Source organism: Musa acuminata, chromosome BXJ3-6 (genome assembly GCF_036884655.1).
Source record: "Musa acuminata AAA Group cultivar baxijiao chromosome BXJ3-6, Cavendish_Baxijiao_AAA, whole genome shotgun sequence".
NCBI lineage: Eukaryota > Viridiplantae > Streptophyta > Magnoliopsida > Zingiberales > Musaceae > Musa > Musa acuminata.
The window spans coordinates 3,810,792-3,831,764 of NC_088354.1; the positions used below are offsets into that span (position 1 = coordinate 3,810,792).

The window sequence follows — 20,973 nt, forward strand, 5'->3', positions numbered from 1 at the left end:
CTTCTGTTCAAGTTTTCCTGTCAGGATGGTGAAGTTCCTCGACTCTGTTGTACATGTACTCTTTTGTCAATGATTTTTTATGAGTTTTTGGGTCATTAAGCAGGACTTTGTGTTGTTTAAGGTTAGCAGCACTTGTATCATAGTTAAATTAAGAAAAGAGAAGATCATGTTTTGGGAGGAAATAGAACTCAAATATTAGAAAGAATTTGCATCCAATCATGATACATTGTTTGATGGGTTCCCTGGCAAGTGGAAGTATGTGAAAGATGGAAGTTTACCATTGAATGCAAGTTTTTAGCTTTCCAGTAATAGCCCTAGGTGCAGATGCCTTAGAAGTAAACATGAGTGGACTGGCAGAAGAATAAGTTTTAGTTTAGATTGTCAAGGCTCGAACTGAGGCTGCATGGCAAAGATCTTTACTGATGAACTTCAGGATAGTGTCATTTGATGATAGCCAATTAAATAATCAATTTTATTTGGCTTAAATCATCAATCAAAATATTTAAACTTAACAATAATATATCTATCTGATCCTTATAAGTCAATCTTAAAATTATCCATTTTCGATATGAAAATAATCGAAAGTATTATAATTTTCACTACTGAAGGGCTTGACGTTCCCGTCAAGATCCAACATAACTCAGATCAAACCCTAATATGATGTGATAAATCCTTTGACTCCATTAACGAGTAATCTTTTCTTAGTTGAGCCCTCTATTAGACCCTAATAGGCTAACTAACCCATCAACATTATTTGATCAACAATTTATCAAAATGATTAAACTGAAATTGATAGTAATTCACTCAGATCAAACCCTTAATATGATGTGATAAGTCCTTTGACTCCATTAACGAGTAATCTTTTCTTATTTGAGCCCTCTATCCGACCCTAATAGGCTAACTAGCCCATCAACATTATTTGATCAACAATTGATCAAAATGATTAAACTGAAATTGATAGTAATTCACTGATCATATCTTTATAAGTTCCTCTAAGTTTTGCCCACTTTGACTAATTGGAATGTCTATTAATCCCAGGCCCTTTCATTTCATAAACCTTTTTGACACCAGCGCTAGTAAACATACTTGTGATGTTCAACATGTCCCTCATGCACAAAGAAAAAGGATGGGGGCTGGTCATTGTGAGGCAAGATGGGGAGAGTTTTGGGATGAAGGATCTGTTATGCTTCAGCTGGGCTGTGTGGTCTTGGGCAGGGAAAACTGAGAATTCAAATAAGGCCACTTTGTTGATTATCCCAAATGTGAAGTGGTCATGAGTGGTGTAGGTAGGAAAGATGTTGAAGAGTTCACTGAGAAAGTAGCATTAACCAATCCTTAGCCTGTTGCTAGAGGGAGCAGGTTCATCAACAACTTTTGATATACTGTGTGCAAAAGCTAAATTAACATAAAATATTCTCTTTTCATTGGTACAATTTCTAAAACTAGACTTCTTCCCCTTTCAAACGAAGGGTAAGATTGCTCCTTTTGCAACCTGGGTGACCAGGATTCAAGATACCAATAGATTAAAATTTTTTTAATATGCAATCTAGGCTTAATAAAATGGATAGAAATCTTAAACACCATTAACTGGATTTGGGAAGCAACTTTTGCAAGGGCAACAGGGAAGAAACATAAAACTCAAGCCTATGCAAAACCAAATGAGTTTAAGTTATCCAAAATGATCTTCTAACCCTCCTCAAAATACTGCATTTCAGTTGTGTCTAACTAGTGGTGAAGCAATGTCACACTGCAGTTTCCTAAAGAGCAGACTGCAAACACAGCAGAACAAAAGTTGAAATTTTGCAGATTTAATTAAGCAGGAAATGCCGATAAAAGAGACAGATAAGATATTTTCCCTTTAAGCAAATATCATACTTCATCTCGAATCAGCCAAAGCGATGAACAATTCCCAGAATTCTTTACCAAAATCAAATTTTGATTGCAAAAAGAGCGGATGTTTACCCATACATAAACAGATCCATGATTCATAAAGCTATTATATCGCATTCGAACTCCACCCACAAATCCAGAGTCTCAGAACAAGAAAGTTACCAACTGAAGCAAAAAAGAGAAGTTTTGACGCAGAGAAAACCTAAACTGATAATAGTGACGGTCACGGAGCTCACTCGAGAGGAACCTCGACATCGCCGTCGCTAATCTCCGTCTGCAGGTCTTTGGGGTCCTTCCCGTCGACGGTACAACCGACGGAGACGCAGGTGCCGAGGATCTCCTTGATGGTGCCAGATAGATCCTTGGCCATGGACCTGGGCCGCATAACCCGGGCGATCTCGACGACGTCGTCGAGGGAGATGTTGCCGTTGTGCTTAATGTTCTTGGTTTTCTTCCGGTCGCGCTCGGGCTCCTTGAGAGCCTTGATGACGAGGGCGGCCGCGGAGGGGACGACGGTGACCTTGGCCTGCCGGTTCTGGACGGTTAGCTTGACGGTGACGCGGAGACCCTTCCACTCCTTCGCTGTCTCCTTGGCAATGTCCTCGCCGATCTTCTTCGGGGAGAGCCCAAGTGGGCCGATCTTAGGCGCCAGGGAGCTGGCAGCGCCGACCTCGCCTCCGGTGACCCGGACGTAGACGTCGACAACCTGTGTCGGATCGAACTTGGGCGGCATTGCAGCGGCGGAAGAAGAGCTCCGAGAGTGGAAACACGGCTTCGATTAGGGTTTCGAGGCCGAGCGAAAGCACGCAGCAGTATATATAGAGACAGTCTAATTGGGGCCATTGTATTTTGGCCCGATAAGCAATATATGAAGCCAATCGAGCCCAGTAGATAGTGATTTGTACAACTGGCAATCGAGCCCAGTAGACTAGTCGTCAATGATTAGTACCATTTTGACTAAGCTAAATCAATCAAGAATCTATCATTTACTAAGTATTAAGGCAGCTAATCCAAGATTCAACCAATTAATTAATCATCTGCAGGGCTAATCTCTCTATCACCAGAGAGATCAAGCAGCAACTTAATTATAGTTTAGTAGCTTGTCAATGGAGAATTATCCAAGTAATTTTAATGAGCAGTCTATAATATAAGACTTTTGTGGAAAATAAAATCGACTCAAAAATGATTACCCAATCATGCAAGGCTCTCGTGAGCGGGTGGGGCCCGGTTACTGAATCCACATAGAGAAGGCCACGACAGCTCGGCTCGTGCCGCTGGACCTGTGCGGACCGAGTCCGCGACTTTCTCTCTATTGCGATCGTTTTTATTGGACGGAAACGTACTCCCGGGTAGAGAGAGAGAGAGAGAGAGAGAGAGGGGGGGATCGCTGCCTTCTCTTTTCGTCTCTCGAGGAGTCAGGAGGAGGAGATCAGAGATCCGGCGTCTTCGTAGTCAGATTCCTTTAAGGGTTTCCGCCATCTTCCGCGATCTTCTCCTCTCAATCGTGGTCGAATATTGTGATTCTATCCTAATCTGTTCCCTTTTATGAGGTACAGAATGGTTCTTTTAGATCGAGGAAAAACAAAACCCTAATTTGCTTCCGGAGACCAATGTTCTTTCTGCATTATCTTTGTCTCAAATTTCTGGAGAACACTCATTTTTCTTTGACTCTAACATGGGCATTTCAATGTCTTGACTATTTAATTTTAGCTCGATTTGTCCTGGCTATTATTCGGGAACGAATGTGTTGGTTTCATCTTCGTTGGTCAAAAACTGGATTTCTATCTAGGTAGACATTGCGGTTAGACAATGCCGTTTAAGTTGGAAAACCAGAACCTGTGATTTCGGATAGTGAAAAAGTTTGATCTTCACTGAGTTGAAGAATTGGAAAGGCACGACCTTGAAATTATCGTCTATCGCTTATAGTGTACAAGATGGGGGTGCTGTCAAGGAAGGTTTTGCCTGCATGCGGGAATCTGTGCTTTTTCTGCCCCTCACTGAGAGCAGATCTAGACAACCAGTGAAGCGGTACAAGAAGTTGCTAGCTGATATTTTTCCCCACTCTCAGGTTATTCTTGTGGCCTTCACATTTCATCTCATTTGATTTGATCCTGAATTTTGAAATTCGAACTTGTGAAGTGACACTTTGGATGTTTCCTGTTTAATATTTGAGTTGTACATTAAAAGTAATCTTAACATTGGTAATAGAACTGTTAAAATATTACAGTTAGGGTAAGTGTAGTGCTCCTCACTATGAGTCTATCATGAATGATTGCCTTTAAAATGTATAACGAAGGATTTTGTAAACAATTTTAGAAAATGTGATGTCACATTCTGTCAAAACCCAGAGAATAGAGAATGATTTTTATTGTGAAATTGCGATTACTTAATCTCTTCTTCTGACGAACATAGATATAAATCTAAATTAATGTTTGTGCTACCAAAAGTGTTGTGCTGCTTAAATAGGGTTTCACCAATTTTTTCTAGGTATTGTACCTACACTGTATCTGATCACTGTTTTGAAGATCTTTTATTTCATATTTTCATTAGTCATTAACCATTTGAATTCACTATATTTGCACTCACAATTTTCTGGAATTTTCTTAAGTAAATTTTGTAAAGTTCCTGCAGTTGATTTAAACCCTTTGTTATTCCACTTTTCTGAAATTAGTTACAAAAGTCTTGAATGATTTTAATCTTTTATATATAACGTTTGCATATAAATGTTTGCTACTTTCTCTAGTTTTATTCTCTCAAAGAGAACTTAATCCACTGAATTTATTCTTATAACCTTTATTAATTGTCTGTTAGATTAGAAGTTTGAGTTGTTTGAGAGTTTTATTACTTTACTATGTCATGTGATTCACTTTAAAGAATCTTATCTACATTGGTTTTAAATAATCTTGTTAAGCATCAAGGACATTGAGTTTGAAGTATGACCTATAATCTGAAGATAATGTCTTACAGGCCACTGTTTGCAAGTAGCTTATTGAGCATCATACACACTCTGTTTGATCAATCAAGACATGATGAAATGCAAATAATAGGATGCCATACACTTTTTGACTTTGTCAATAGCCAGGTAAATTCGTTTCTTGGTTGATAGGGATCACATATTTTGTTATATGGACGGGTATACAGTACACCAGTCTGTCCGGTTATCACGATGTCCCTCTCGAGGAACCTATGACCGGGATTATTTAGGATCTGTGTTTAAAGGTGAATCGATCTCATTATCGTGATCTCATCACGATCCGATTCTCATTGCACAGATCCAAGGACATCACAATATATACATGCATATATGCAATAGTTAATATAAAGTGATAAATGTCAAAATATAATAAGTAAAAAGATTCCGTGTCAAGTCACACGTGCCATCACTCACGTGATTGGCTTGTTGGACACCTATGACTAGCATTGAGTGCATTGGCAAGTTCCCGTAGACTTTAGGTTTGAACTTGCGAGTCCAATTAACTCCCAATACTACCCGAAACCCCTATCCAGCCCTATGTCACCCGGGTGGTTCTATGGTACTGAGATGGTTGATGTTTCACACCGTACCCCATCGGAGCATGTAGAAAATATGTCATGGCATGTGAAACTAGGCATTTTGGGTTAGTTTTGCCTATTCTGGTAAGCGGTAGCTTTGCAGCCCTGCAAACTATTCTTGCTCATAGTTTTTAAACAAGAACACACAAATACAAAGGCAAAACACACTGCCAAACATGTGTATAAGTAAACTAAAGTGACGAATGGTCTGTTGTCGAAGGTGTTGCAGTGCACGACGATTGTCCGTGACATTCTCCTCTGTATAAACAATTGATTCCCTCATCTATGCTTGCTGATAGGCTTTGATGACTGCTTTTTCATGTCGCAGGGCGTCTTCGAGCTCCCAATTGGCTTTTGTTTTGATAAGATTTCGTTACTTCACCAAGTACTCAATCTGCTCCACTTCACTGGGTAACTTTGTCTTGCAATCCGCTAAAATGACTTCAACTCACTTTTCATACAAGGCTTTGGAGGCATCTTGCGGATCTGAGTGGTATGCTTTCAAGTTGCTCGCATAGAATACATTGTGAATCTTGAGCTATGCCGGTAGCTGTAACTTGTATGAGACATTGCCTACCCTACTGATGATTGGGAATGACCCCCTATACTTGTGCACCAGTCTCTTGTGCACCTTGTGCTTAAAGAACTGAAGTGATGCTGGTTGGAGCTTTACTAACATTAAGTCGCCAACTTTGAACTCCTGTGGTCGCCTTCCCATATCAGCTCACTTCTTCATCATTTTTGCCACCTTCTTCAAGTATACCCGTGTAATATTTGTATTTCGATGCTATTCTTTTGCAAAGTGATATGCCGATAGGCTACTTCTAGTATAACTGAATGCCAATGTGTGTGGAGTTCACAACTACTGTCCTGTAATGATCTCAAAGGGGCTTTTGTTGGATGCAAAGCTCCGCTGCAAGTTATAGGAGAATTGGGTTATGTCTTATAACTTCACTCAATCTCATTGGTTGGCACTCATGTACTGCTGAAAATATTGCTCAATGAGCGAATTTATTTTTTCAATTTGGTCTTTCGTCTACGGGTGGAGGCTTGTGGAGAAGTATCACTTGGATCCCAACATTTTGAATAACATGACCTTTCGTCTAGGGGTGGAGTTTAGGAATGACATTGGCACCTTCACCGCGTGCATGAACTCCATTCCGAGGATTACTTGGAAGTCATCCAATGACATTGCTATCATGTTTGTGCTTTCGCTCCACGTCAAGGATTGAAATTTCGTATCGTACTGGAGTTTTGAGATTCGCTCGGTACGATACGGTACTATATACCGAGCGGTATATTTTGGTATATCGCTCAGTATATATATATATATATATATATATATATATATATATATATATATATATATAAGTACAAAAAATATTTTTTTTTTTGCAACGTCGCTTCTCTTCTCCCCATGCGGGGTGATGTCGCCGAGGCAATGTCGCACAAAAACGAGGCGACGTTGCCTCTCTTCTCCCCACGCGGTGCGACGTCGCCGAGGTGATGTCGTAGAAAAACGATAAAAAAATCGTTTTCGTCGCGATGTCGCCTTTCTTCTCCTTGTGACGCCGAGGACTCTTCTCCCGCACGGATGAGAAGTTGCCAACAGACGAGGAGGGAGAGCAGCGTTGATCTCCAGGTTCTCTTCTTCTCTGTATTCTTTCTTCCCCTTCTTCCTCTTCTTTCTTCTCTTCTTTCTTCTCCCTCAGTCCCCAATCGACGGTACTGCCCGGTAGTGGGCGGTCCGTGTATTGGTCCGTTGGCGGACCGGTACGTATCGCTCGGTAGGGACGGTATTATTCAAAATTAAAAACCTTGCTCCATGTCTCCATTTTGATAGGGACCCCCCTTGCCAACTCGGAGATCTGCTTGGCCTCCAAGTTTATAGCCTTATTCCGACTTGGGCTCTTCTCTAGGTTCAACCCGAGTCGCCTTGCTTCACGATCGGTGATGAAGTTGTGGTTAACACTAGTGTCCACCATGGCACGAGTTCGACCATTGAGCTTGATGTCCATATACATCAATTCACCGCTTCTTGCTTTTCGTTGCTTCATCTTTATAGTCTCCCTCACTTGGCCCCGCAATGCATCCAACAAACGCATTGCTCCCATTCGAGGTCCTTGCGATTCCTCATTGTCCCTAGTCGCCTTGCTTCACGATCGGTGATGAAGTTGTGGTTAGTGCTAGTGTCTACCATGGCATGAGTTCAGCCATTGAGCTTGATGTCCACATACATCAGCTCACTGCTCTTTGTTTTTCATTGCTTCGTCTCCATATTCTCCCTCACTTGACCCCGTAATGTATTCAACAAATGCATTACTCCCATTCGAGGTTCTTGCGACTCATCGTCGCTATTGGATTTTAAACTACTCGAACTAAGGCGAAGGCCTTGCCCTTATCTGGTCTTGGACAATGGATTGAAGTTGTCAATGCATTAAGTGCTTGCTTTTGTGGGCACTCAATGCATTGCTCCCATTCGAGGTTCTTGTGACTCCTCATCATCGCTGTTGGATTTTAAACCACTCAAACTAAGGGCGACAACCTTGCCCTTGTCTGGTCTTCGACAATGGATTGAAGTTGTCACATTGAGTGCATGCTTTTATGGGCACTCCCTCACCATATGCGGTTCTCTGCACAAGAAGCATTCACCAAGTTTTAGGACCTTGTCTTTTTAACTTAGCCCTTTGTAAAAAACTCTTTTTCTTTTGCTCGGTTATAGATTCCTTCCCAAAAACTCTTTTTCTTTTGCTCGGTTATAGATTCCTTCCCTCGGGAAATACTTAGATGGGCGATTTCCCGAAGATTGTTTCTTCTTCCTAGAGTCTTCCGTAGAAACAAAGTCTGTGAGTCTTTCTGTAGTTGCGATTGTCTCGACCAAATCAATAACATTCCTTCGATTCAGTTCCTGTTGTGCCCATGGCTTCAAGCCATCGAGGAAGTTGAATGACTTGCCCTTTTTAGACATGTCTTGTATGTCCAACATCAATGTTAAAAATTATTTTATGTAGTCTCAATTGGAAGTGCTTTGGCGAAGTTGTCTTAGCTTTATTCTTATAACAAACTCAGTATTCTTAGGTAGGAACTGAGATCTCAACTTCAAGTCATCCCATTAGTCAACTAAGCATCGACCTTGTTAGATCTCTTCTCACCGTGTTCACCACTAGAGCCAAATACATAGTTGCTATCAAAACTCTTTTTTCTTTAGAATTGGGTCTCGTTGCTCAGAAGTACTGTTCCATATCAAACAGAAAATTCTCGAGCTCCTTTGCATCCCTGGCACCCCCTAGGCAATGCGGCTCAGGTGCCCTCAAGTTTTGTGGCGGAGCAATACGAGTGTTGTTCCCTCCCGTATTAAGAGCCCTCGTAAGCAACATGATCTTGTCTGTGAGATCTGCTAGTCATAGGTGCCCAGCAAGCCAATCACGTGAGTGATGACACGTGTGACTTGATACAGAATCTTTTTGCTTATTATATTTTGGCGTATATCACTTTATAATTATTACATAAATGCATATATATATTGTGATGTCCTTGGATTTGTGCAATGGGAATCGGATCGTGATGAGATCACGATAATGAGATCGATTCACCTTTAAACACATATCCTAAATAATCCCGGTCATAGGTTACTCGAGAGGGATATCGTGATAACCGGATAGACTGGTGTGTTGTATACCCGTCCATATGATGGATGCAGCTGGTCTCATAGCTGCTCGTGTAGGGACACTAGGGATACAGTACAGGTGCTCATTGGAGAATGAGTTCACTGATTGATCCGCTTACGGAATGCTGGATGATTGATGATGCCTTATTGTCAGACAGCGATTCCGTAGTCCTAGTGGTGTATCTGGTCCTTAGACTTGAGACACCAAGGATGTCCTGTATGAGTGCTCCACTCTTTGATACCAGACTTATAGGTTTGGCTGTTCCCAGATCTAGTACAGCTGGTCATTGGGAGTGGTAGTCGACCTTACGAGGGCTATTGAGTGTCAATAGAGGATCATCCACTCTCGGCGTCATGAGAGGAATATCCTATGTGTTCTTGCTCAGACAAATCCCTGGCCAGGGTCATTCGGGTTGAGAGAGAAAGAGTTCTCCGGGAGAATCCGATTAGAGCGAGACTCGAGTAGAAACCGTATGGGTCTGACAGCACCATGCTCGATATACGGTCTCTGGGATATTAGATGGATGAGGGACTATAGGTACATGGTAACTGAGGACAGACAGGTCCAATGGATTGGATTCCCCTGTATCGTCTGGGGACTACGGCGTAGTGGCCTAGTACGTCCGTAGTCGATGAGTCAAGTGAATTATTACAGAGATAATAATTCACTCAGTCAGAAGGAGTTCTGACAGGTATGACTCACGGCCAGCTCGATATTGGGCCTAGAGGGTCACACACATATAGTAGGCATTGCGATGAGTAGAGGTTCGGATATGAGATATCCGACGGAGCCCTTGTCTTATTGGATGTAGATCCAATACCCACTAGGGAAGGACCCATTAGGGTTTGACACGGGATCTCTATAAATAGGAGGGATTCACAGCCTCATAGGCTAGAGTCTTTGCTTGCCTTTCCTATTCTCCTCTCCCTCTCCACCTCAGAGTAGGCCTGGAGTTTTGAGGAGCGTCGTCGCAACCCTGCTGTGAGGATCACCGCTAGAGAGGAGGACGCTTGACCTCCTTCACCCTCTCCTAAGGATCTGCAAGGAAACAGGGATATACGATCTCCCTAGGTAACACAATCTCTATACGCAGTTTTGTGTTTTGCGGATTTTTTGCGCACCAATCTTCGCACGACGACGAACATCTTTTTGGGAATCGGGGATTTTGTTTTCTTGTTCTTCCGCTGCGCATATGATGTCGCCCCCCAATGATTTCCCAACAGTGGTATCAGAGCCAGGTTGTTCGTGCGAATGATTGGTTTTGAATTGCGTGTATTGTGTTTAGGAAGAATTTTGACGTCAAAATCGTTGACGCAAAAGCGAGGAAGGGCAGCAACAGTTGCTGCCCTCGATCTGCATGCCTGCAGCCACCTGCAGCGGCAGCCGCAGCCGCAGCCAAGCAGCACAGCGCCGGCGCATGCGCAAGCGCTGTGCCTGCAGCAGCCGGCCGGCGGTCTGCTTGCAGCAGGCTTGCTGCCGGCGGGGCTGGCAACCCACGGGCAGAGGCGCCGCAGGGCAGCGGCGCCTGCCGCCGAAAGGAAGCGGCGCCTGTCGCCGGAGGGCAGCGACGCCTGCTGCCGCTGCTCCCGCGGGCGAAACCCCCCCCACAGGGGCGGCCGCCCGGCGGTACAGCACCGCCTGCGGAGGCAGCGACGCCCGAAAGGGGAGCCCACCTGCAGCGGCAGCGCCGCCAGCGGGCGTGCCGCCTGCAGGCGAGGGCAGCGCCCTCGCCCCGCCGCACAGACCGCCGCCAGCAGGGTGGCGGCGGCGGCAACGGCAGCAGTAAGAGAGCATTAGGGTTTTCTGGGAAAAAGACAGTTTTGCCCCTCGGAATTTGAGAAATTCCAGTTTCTGTCTTTTGTCCAAATTACGAAAATACCCTTAGGCATTGAGAAATTCCCTACATGTCCCTGATTTCAGAAAAATATTAATTAATTAAAAGGTTTAGTTGATTATTATTTTTATTATTATCTAGTAGTCCTACATGATGATGATTATTTATACATGTGATGTATGATGTGTGGACGGATGATTATGGACCGTGTGATGTGTGTACTTGTGATTATTATTATTGAGGTCTGCGAACCTCCATTATATTTCTCGTTTATTGTCGGGCCTGCGTGCCTATGATTAAGTTGTAATCACATGAGGAGGCGCAGCGGGAGCGTGGATGCGACAGCGGGACCCACGAGACGGACGATCGTGTTGCATGGAGATGCATCAAGATGTCGACGAAACCGACGAGGACGAGATGGACGATCACAGGGCATGGAGATGCACCGTTGCACACATAGATCTTGATGTGAGTGATTAGGCCTACTGGCTCGGGCCTAATCATATTAGGTTGTGGTCCATGATCATCTGGTGTGATTGCTTATACACATACTAGATATGTATATATATTTGCATGCGATGTAGATATATATTAAATATGTATATGTGTGACATGTCATATTAGGAGACCAAATTATAGAAACATCTCTCGATAATATTAAGTCGGTAAACGTGAGGCAATTAGATTGACCCACGTGGCCTTCCATCGTTATGAGTAGGAACCGAATCCCGGTGTAGGTTGAGTTGGTCGAGTCCCTCGAGACTCACCTATATCGCGATTCGCTATCTTGCTTACGACATAGAGATGTCACCGGTGACCTGAGGGCATGGTATGCTTGGTCGAGTCCCTCGAGGGTATATCATCAAATCAGACTCATCTTGTAACGAAGGTGTTGACTTAACCGAGCATCATGGTTGGTCGAGTCCCTCGAGGCCATGGTGATTCGGAGGCCGAACAGGACGGGAATCACAAGGAGTTGTGATCGGCAAGAGTTGCCTACCTTTTAGACTTAGTGTGATTGGTCGAGTCCCTCGAGGTTACACTAAGACGCTGATTGGATCCTGATCCCCACTAGAAGTCTGCCGGAGACTTCCGTTTCACGTGTTGAGGGTGTCGCGTGACTCGTTAGTAAAATAGTGGGAGCGTATTAAGATAGAAGTCCATATCTTGATAGTTTATTTCTTGCAAAATCTGTATGTTATTCATTTCTGCTACATCTTTATTTTCAGAAAATGTCGCTTTCAAATCCCTTACGTGGCATACTTGATGTCAACCGCCTCACTGGTCCAAATTATACGGATTGGCTCCGTAACTTGAGAATTGTTCTCACAGCGGAGAAAATCGTGTACGTCCTTGATACAGTGATGCCTACGCCCGAAGAAGGGGCAAGCGAGGTTGAGATCGCTCGCTACGTGAAGTACATTGATGACTCCACTCTTGCTCAGTGCTATATGTTGGGCTCTATGACTCCTAAGTTACAGAGACAACATGAAAAGATGGATGCCCGATCCATTCTCCTACATGTCCGCAAATTGTTTGAGGAACAGGAAAGGACTCAACGATATGAGATATCCAAGAGCCTTTTCCGCGCTAGGATGAATGAGGGGACACCGGTTCAGAACCATGTCCTAAAGATGATTGAGTGGATAGAGAAACTCACAGGTCTAGGAATGGTCCTAGAGGATAACTTGTGTGTGGACATTGTGCTTCAGTTCCTACCAGATTCCTTTTCACAGTTCATAATGAATTTTAATATGAACAAGCTTGAGGTGACTCTCCTAGAGCTCCTCAATATGTTGAGGGAGGTAGAGAGTACTATTAAGAAAGAGAAGCCAGTTCTCTACACTGGTGAGACCAAAAAGAAAAGGAAAGCAGAAAGGTCCCTTAAGAAGGGAAAGGGCAAGGGAAAACAAGGTAAAGCAAAGGTTGCTAAGAAAGACCCAACAAAGGACAAAGGCCAGTGCTTCCACTGTGGTAAAGATGGGCACTAGAAGAGAAACTGCAAAGAGTACCTTGCAAAAAGGGCGAAACAAAAGCTTGATGAAGCTTCATGTACATTCATGATCAGTCTCCATTTGTTAGAATCTTATGATAACACATGGGTATTGGATACCGGTAGTGCTTATCATATATGCAATTCGTTGCAGGTTCTGGCAAGGCCTAGGAGACTAGAGAGAGGCGAGATGGACCTCAAGATGGGTAATGGAGCAAACGTTGCTGTATTAGCTGTTGGCGAGGTCGCCCTACATCTGCCTAGTGGAGCTTTTATTGCATTAGATGCATGTTATTTTGTTCCTTCTATTATCAAAAACATTATCTCCATTTCATGTTTAACAGTTAGTGGATATAAATTTGTTTTTGAGAACAATGGTTGTTCAATATTATTAAATGATAAGATCATCACGAAAGGAACATTGCATAATGGTTTATTTATGTTAGACACCACTCCACATATCATGAATGTAAATGTGTCCAAAAGGAAACGAGATGAGTTGAACAGTGCATACCTATGGCATTGTAGGCTAGGTCACATCCATGAAAGAATGATTCAAAAGTTGCTAAATAATGGATATCTAGATCCATTCGACTATGTGTCATATGTAACTTGTGAGCCTTGCATTCGTGGAAAACTGACCAACTCTCCATTTAGTGGAATTGGAGAGAGAGCCACTGAGTTGTTGGAACTCATACATAGTGATGTATGTGGACCCATGTCAACTCATGCCATTGGAGGTTACTCCTACTTCATTACATTTACTGATGATTTCTCAAGGTATGGATATGTGTACTTAATGAAGTACAAGTCCGAGGCCTTTGAGAAATTCAGAGAGTATAAGAATGAGGTGGAGAACCAGACTGGAAAGAGTATCAAAACTCTTCGATCAGATCGAGGAGGTGAGTACTTAAGTACAGAGTTTACTCAGTTCCTCAAGGACCATGGGATATTATCCCAATGGACACCTCCTTACACACCACAGCTCAATGGTGTCTCTGAAAGGAGAAATCGTACTTTATTAGATATGGTACGGTCCATGATGAGTTTCGCTGACCTACCCATCTCATTCTGGGGATATGCCCTAGAAACCGCAGCTTACCTTCTGAACAGAGTTCCAACTAAGTCGGTAGTGTCTACACCATATGAGATATGAAAAGGGAAGAAGCCTGATCTTAAGGTTGTTAAGATTTGGGGCTGCCCAGCCCACGTTAAAAGACACAACCCCGATAAGTTAGAATCAAGGACAGAGCGATGCATATTTGTGGGATACCCCAAGGAAATTTGTGGGTATTATTTCTATCATCTCGAGGACCAAAAGGTCTTTGTAGCTAAGAGAGCAGTGTTCCTTGAGAAGGAACACATTCTTGGCGCAGACAGTAGGAGAATGATAGAGTTGAGCGAAGTTAGAGAACCAAGCTCAAGCTCTACAGCCCAAGTCTGTTCAGGTACCTAATACACAATTTTCAACTTTACGCAGGTCTGATAGAGTATCTCATCCTCCTGAGAGATATGTTGGACATATTAGAGGAGAGGATGTTGAGGATATTGATCCTCAGACCTACAAGGAGGCTATTATGAGTATAGACTCCGGGAAGTGGCAAGAAGCCATGAATTCTGAGATGGATTCTATGTACTCCAACAAGGTTTGGAACCTAATTGATGCGCCCGAAGGTATTGTACCCATCGGTTGCAAGTGGATCTTTAAGAAAAAGATCGGAGTAGATGGAAAGGTAGAGACCTATAAAGCAAGGCTAGTGGCTAAGGGGTATCGTCAAAGGCAAGGTGTTGACTACGACGAAACTTTCTCACCCGTAGCAATGCTAAAATCCATCAGAATTCTATTGGCTATTGCAGCACACTATGATTATGAGATCTGGCAGATGGATGTGAAAACCGCATTCCTCAACGGGAACCTCGAGGAGGAGGTGTATATGATGCAACCTGAGGGATTCGTGTCCAAGAACTGCCCAGATAAGGTGTGTAGGTTGCTTAGATCCATTTATGGACTAAAGCAAGCTTCCCGAAGTTGGAACATAAGATTTGATGAGGCAATCAGATCTTATGACTTCGTTAAGAACGAAGATGAGCCTTGTGTATACAGAAAAGTAAGTGGGAGCGCTATCACCTTTTTGGTGTTATATATGGATGACATCCTCATCATTGGGAATGACGTAGGAATGCTATCCACTGTAAAGACTTAGTTATCTAGACACTTCTCCATAAAGGACTTAGGGGAAGCATCCTATATCTTGGGGATTAGAATCTATAGAGATAGATCCAAGAGGATGCTTGGCTTGTCCCAGTCCAGGTACATAGAAACCATTGTCAAAATGTTTGGCATTGAAAATTCTAAGAAAGGGCGAACATGGATATGATACCTTATGCCTCAGCAATATGGTATATCATGTATACCATGCTATGTACTAGGCCTGATATAGCGCATGCTCTGAGTGTCACGAGCAGGTATCAGGCGGATCCAGGCTTGGAGCACTGGAAAGCAGTAAAGTGTATCCTTAAGTACTTGAGAAGGACTAAGGATCTTTTACTAGTATATGGAGGTAATAGCCTTAAGGTTGAAGGCTTCACTGACTCAAGTTTTCAGTCTGATGTCGATGATAGCAAGTCGAATTCAGGGTATGTGTACACCTTGAATGGAGGAGCAGTGTGCTGGAAGAGTTCCAAGCAAGATACCACTTCTGACTCGACCACAGAGGCGGAGTACATTGCTGCATCGGATGCAGCAAAGGAGGGAGTCTGGGTGAAGAAGTTCATCACAGATTTGGGAGTCGATACAGATAGCGATAAGTCGACTTCCTTATATTGCGACAACTATGGGGTGATTACTCAAATAAGGGAACCCGGGTCTCATCAGAAGTGTTCTGAGGAGGTTCCAGCTTATAAGAGAGATCGTAACCCGAGGAGATGTAGTAGTGGAAAGAGTTCCATCCGAAGATAACATTGCAGATCCACTGACAAAGTCGTTGTCTCAGATTGTCTATGAGCGTCACAGGAATCTGATGGGGATCAGACACATAGGTGATTGGCTTTAGGTCAAGTGGGAGATTGCTAGTCATAGGTGCCCAGCAAGCCAATCACGTGAGTGATGGCACGTGTGACTTGATACAGAATCTTTTTGCTTATTATATTTTGGCGTATATCACTTTATAATTATTGCATAAATGCATATATATATTGTGATGTCCTTGGATTTGTGCAATGAGAATCGGATCGTGATGAGATCACGATAATGAGATCGATTCACCTTTAAACACATATCCTAAATAATCCCGGTCATAGGTTACTCGAGAGGGATATCGTGATAACCGGATAGACTGGTGTGCTGTATACCCGTCCATATGATGGATGCAGCTGGTCTCATAGCTGCTCGTGTAGGGACACTAGGGATACAGTACAGGTGCTCATTGGAGAATGAGTTCACTGATTGATCCGCTTACGGAATGCTGGATGGTTGATGATGCCTTATTGTCAGACAGCGATTCCGTAGTCCTAGTGGTGTATCTGGTCCTTAGACTTGAGACACCAAGGATGTCCTGTATGAGTGCTCCACTCTTTGATACCAGACTTATAGGTTTGGCTGTTCCCAGATCTAGTACAGCTGGTCATTGGGAGTGGTAGTCGACCTTACGAGGGCTATTGAGTGTCAATAGAGGATCATCCACTCTCGGCGTCATGAGAGGAATATCCTATGTGTTCTTGCTCAGACAAATCCCTGGCCAGGGTCATTCGGGTTGAGAGAGAAAGAGTTCTCCGGGAGAATCCGATTAGAGCGAGACTCGAGTAGAAACCGTATGGGTCTGACAGCACCATGCTCGATATACGGTCTCTGGGATATTAGATGGATGAGGGACTATAGGTACATGGTAACTGAGGACAGACAGGTCCAATGGATTGGATTCCCCTGTATCGTCTGGGGACTACGGCGTAGTGGCCTAGTACGTCCGTAGTCGATGAGTCAAGTGAATTATTACAGAGATAATAATTCACTCAGTCAGAAGGAGTTCTGACAGGTATGACTCACGGCCAGCTCGATATTGGGCCTAGAGGGTCACACACATATAGTAGGCATTGCGATGAGTAGAGGTTCGGATATAAGATATCCGACGGAGCCCTTGTCTTATTGGATGTAGATCCAATACCCACTAGGGAAGGACCCATTAGGGTTTGACACGGGATCTCTATAAATAGGAGGGATTCACAGCCTCATAGGCTAGAGTCTTTGCTTGCCTTTCCTATTCTCCTCTCCCTCTCCACCTCAGAGTAGGCCTGGAGTTTTGAGGAGCGTCGTCGCAACCCTGCTATGAGGATCACCGCTAGAGAGGAGGACGCTTGACCTCCTTCACCCTCTCCTAAGGATCTGCAAGGAAACAGGGATATACGATCTCCCTAGGTAACACAATCTCTATACGCAGTTTTATGTTTTGCGGATTTTTTGCGCACCAATCTTCGCACGACGACGAACATCTTTTTGGGAATCGGGGATTTTGTTTTCTTGTTCTTCCGCTGCGCATATGATGTCGCCCCCCAATGATTTCCCAACAAGATCTACCACAATATCGTCTAGATGCTGCACGGAGTCTTTGGCATCTTTTATCAATTGATCGACTCGGGACTCGACCTTGTCGATCCGAGATTCCGCCTCCTCTTGCGAGTTTTCTACCTAAAGAGCCTTATCTGGCCTTGGTAAAGTTCGTCTAGATTCGCTTCAAGGACATCTAGGTGGGTTTCCGCAGCTAGAAGCCTCTCATGACCTTTTTTTTTCCGTTGGCGCTCCGAATTGCACTTCCTTTGCTCGCGAAGAATAACTGGACCCAAGTCTCATTAGTCATCTAGCACTATGTGGCTAGTTAGAGTTCCAGGTTGTCTACCCATTGTAATTAATGCAGGGACAGCCAGAATCAAATCTACTGAAGTATCTGCTGTAGCTTCATTTGCCAACTCTGATTAAGTAAACAAACCTACTATTGTAGGAAAATTAAACAACAAAATGCAAGTACTAAAGAAGAAAAACCAGAAGAAAACAATCTTGAACTTGCGGTGGTTGAGAGAGCTACCACCTTTAATTAGTTATTCAATTGCTGATTTGAAAGTTTCAGGTTTAGAGGAAGGTGCCAGTGGAGAAATCAAGGTCTTAAAACAAATTATATGGTGGTGTCATGTTACATATACCAAGACCAGTAACCAAAAATAGTTTGATTCATCTACAACTATGAAGTGTCTTCACACAAGAAATTAAGTGGTTGTCTAGCATCCATCCACTCAAAGTAGTGCATGTGGGTGAATTTATTTTTATGGCCATTCCGTCGAGTCTGAGTGCTTTGAGGAGTTCTTGGACCATTATAAGTAGTGGTTTTCAGGACTTGATTGCTACACTTTTAGTTGACTTTTGGTTCTTAGCTATTGAATTGAGAAGATGCATCTTTGATTCATTTATAATCTATGATCATCTGGATAAAATTGCCACTTTCTTGTTCAAATAGACATGCGGCGAAGTTAAGTTGTTATGGATGTTCATGTGGCAAGTATAGTTCATTTTGATGGGACTATGATGCCTATTTTCTTGTGTTAGACTTCAGAGTGCACGAAATGAGAACCTATTCTGGTTGTTGTATTTGGTTCTTGTTGGTTTTGAACTGTAGGTAATTTAGTCTAGGTACATGAACTGCACATGGTTTTGAATAGCCATCTTATAGTACTTTTTATGGTATTCTGTTAGCAAAATCCACTTGTTGATTTTGATTTTGTGTATGATCTTTTGTAGGTCCACGGAGTCCATCGTGCGGGCAACCGTTCAAATGGCGGTGGCTGTGAACCCTGGCCTCGCCGCCGGGCTCATCCGAATGCAGTTCCATGACTGCTTCGTGAGGGTAAGCTTTCTTTCTCCTCTGCTTTCAAGCTTCTTATTGAGAGCTAAAGGAGCAGTATATATGTATCTTTGATCAGGGGTGTGATGCCTCGGTGCAAGGCATATATATTCACCCTGATTACTAATTTGTTTAAAAAAGATTAGCAAAATATGCATTTAAACAAACAATCTTGTTGTAATATGAGATCATGGTAATACTTGTGACCAAGGTCCGCTATACCGTACCGTATCGGAGTTTCGACCCGGGCTCGGTACGGTACGATACGGGTGTACCGATCGGTATACCGAGGTGTACCAAGCGGTACACCCGATTTTACCGATTTATCCCTCCAAAATACCTGAAAATTAGAAAAAAAAAAAGTTAGGATAGGATTTTCAAGTTACAAATAAATATAGTAATAGTATAAGTTTAGCAAAATCAATATAAATTAGGTAAAAATAATATCACATATCTTTTTCAGGCTTTGAGGTAGTCTTGTTCGAGGTTTGTATTTCAGCCCGTTATAGATTGAAATATCTACAGAAAAATCAGTTGAATTGTTAGACTATTTTGTTACAATATAAACTCTAAAATTCAAATGAAATAAATTATCACATATCTAGATATACCTGATTGTTGTTCTACCACCAAAACGAACGACGGGCTTCCACGGGTGGTGGATCGGGGTCCTTGATCCGATACATATCAATATGATACGTTTGTTGGACCCAATCATGAAATTGATCCCATGATATAGTGTATTGATACACCGTGTGCCATTGATGCATCAATGTGGTGTTGATCGTAGACTGATCGTCATGAATCATATTTGTCCGAGGCAGCTCTTGAGGTATATATTGGTGTTGTTCTCGATTGAATTCACAAATCGTTGTTTTATAGAGTTTAGGAGAGAAAAAGAAAGTTTGAGAGAGAGTTTAAGAGAGTATAATGAAATAAGGGAGAGAAGAATGGTTTAAATAGGAGGAGAAAAAGCTCCAACGGTCAATTTGACCGTTGGAACACTATAGCACTGTAGCACCACCGTTACCGAGTGGTGCTGGACGGTAACGGTCGAAATCGACCATTACCGAGTGGTACCGGGCGGTACCGAGTGGTACCGGGCGGTACCGAGTGGTGTCGGACGGTAACGGTCGAAATTTCGACCGTTACCGCCCGATTTTGCCTCGTATCATCCGATACGAGGGTTTTTGGGACGTACCGCCCGGTAGCATGCGGTCCGCATACCAAAAACCCATTGGACCGGTACGTACTGCCCGATATAGGCGGTACACTTCGGTATGGCAGACCATGCTTGTGACCAACAACTTCCCATCAGTCAGTGTGAGCAAATACATTAGCTAATGGCAATGCTGGAGCTGCAGATTTGATATCATGATTCATCTTAGATAATTTTGCATGCTTTGTTATGCATAATCTATGACCATTACTTTGTTCACTTCTTTTTCTGTCTTGTTCACTCTATGTTTTAATAGCTCTTATCTGTTTTTTGAGAAAATAAACGTTTATACTTTGGCCTGTCAAACTAAAAGGTCGAGCTTATTGGTGCAGAGTGACAATCCTTTCCTTGATGAGAAATTGAATTTAGACGTACAGAATCAGTTTGGTGGCAACAATATGATATTATACCAGTCCCAGTGCCTCAGGCTTCCGGCTTCAAGCCCATATGACCACTTCCTGAAGGCTGCTGGCTGTTAGAGCTGTCGTACGAACTCTGAAGGAGGGCCAGAACTCTCGGCCCCTTGTAGATGTCGTCAGTGTAAAGTTTTTCCCAACTGGAAGCTTATAAGATTTCCTTGAGGATGATGGTTTCCACCATTTTGTTTAGTTATACAGGAATCTTTGTGTCTGTCGTCATGGAGATGTGAGATCCCATTTGTTCATTCTTTTCGTACCTAGATCTGGTCGAGGACTCTGGAAAACAAGAAGGTTTTCCAAGTATTTTTTATTCTGATGCGGAATCAGAGCAGCTTAATTTGTCGAATCGTGATGCTTATAAACATTCATCGTGTTGTATTGGAGTGGATGATCTTTGCCAAAATTTGGCTCCTGGTTTACATGTTCAGTTTTTCCCATGAACAGTTTGAAGGTCTACACACCCCATGACTGTTTCTTTTCCCCTCCCCTTCCAATTGTGCAAGAGTTGAAAAC

At 43.0% G+C, this 20,973-nt stretch overlaps 2 protein-coding genes across 5 annotated transcripts; one reads left to right on the forward strand and one right to left on the reverse strand.

Moving 5' to 3' along the window:
- Positions 1-1,984: 1,984 nt before the first annotated feature.
- Positions 1,985-2,684, reverse strand: LOC135640126 (large ribosomal subunit protein uL11x-like). The gene has a single exon (XM_065154273.1). The coding sequence runs from the start codon at positions 2,621-2,623 to the stop codon at positions 2,123-2,125; it is 501 nt and encodes a 166-aa protein (XP_065010345.1). The 5' UTR covers positions 2,624-2,684; the 3' UTR covers positions 1,985-2,122.
- Positions 2,685-3,218: 534 nt separating this feature from the next.
- LOC135640626 (uncharacterized) lies at positions 3,219-20,916 on the forward strand. 4 transcript variants are annotated; one of them, XM_065155285.1, is made up of 5 exons: positions 3,231-3,440; positions 3,601-3,958; positions 5,771-5,935; positions 18,720-18,825; positions 20,374-20,843. In XM_065155285.1, exons 3-5 carry the CDS (start codon positions 5,880-5,882, stop codon positions 20,518-20,520), a joined length of 309 nt encoding a protein of 102 aa, XP_065011357.1. In that variant the 5' UTR covers positions 3,231-3,440; positions 3,601-3,958; positions 5,771-5,879; the 3' UTR covers positions 20,521-20,843. The 4 variants fall into 4 exon arrangements, 2 of the variants coding, with proteins under 2 accessions (XP_065011357.1, XP_065011358.1); XM_065155286.1 differs by having other exon boundaries at positions 3,817-3,958; XR_010497410.1 differs by lacking the exon at positions 5,771-5,935 and having other exon boundaries at positions 3,235-3,958.
- Positions 20,917-20,973: the final 57 nt, after the last annotated feature.

What these genes read in the sequence shown, in the direction of transcription:
- LOC135640126 (XM_065154273.1), bottom strand. Translation starts at nt 2,623, where the DNA reads ATGCCGCCCAAGTTCGATCCGACACAGGTTGTCGACGTCTACGTCCGG.
- LOC135640626 (XM_065155285.1), top strand. Translation starts at nt 5,880, where the DNA reads ATGACTTCAACTCACTTTTCATACAAGGCTTTGGAGGCATCTTGCGGA. An exon ending in GCATCTTGCGGATCTGAGTG is followed by an intron (nt 5,936 to 18,719) that starts GTATGCTTTCAA and finishes GATCTTTTGTAG; the next exon opens with GTCCACGGAGTCCATCGTGC. An exon ending in TCCATGACTGCTTCGTGAGG is followed by an intron (nt 18,826 to 20,373) that starts GTAAGCTTTCTT and finishes TTATTGGTGCAG; the next exon opens with AGTGACAATCCTTTCCTTGA.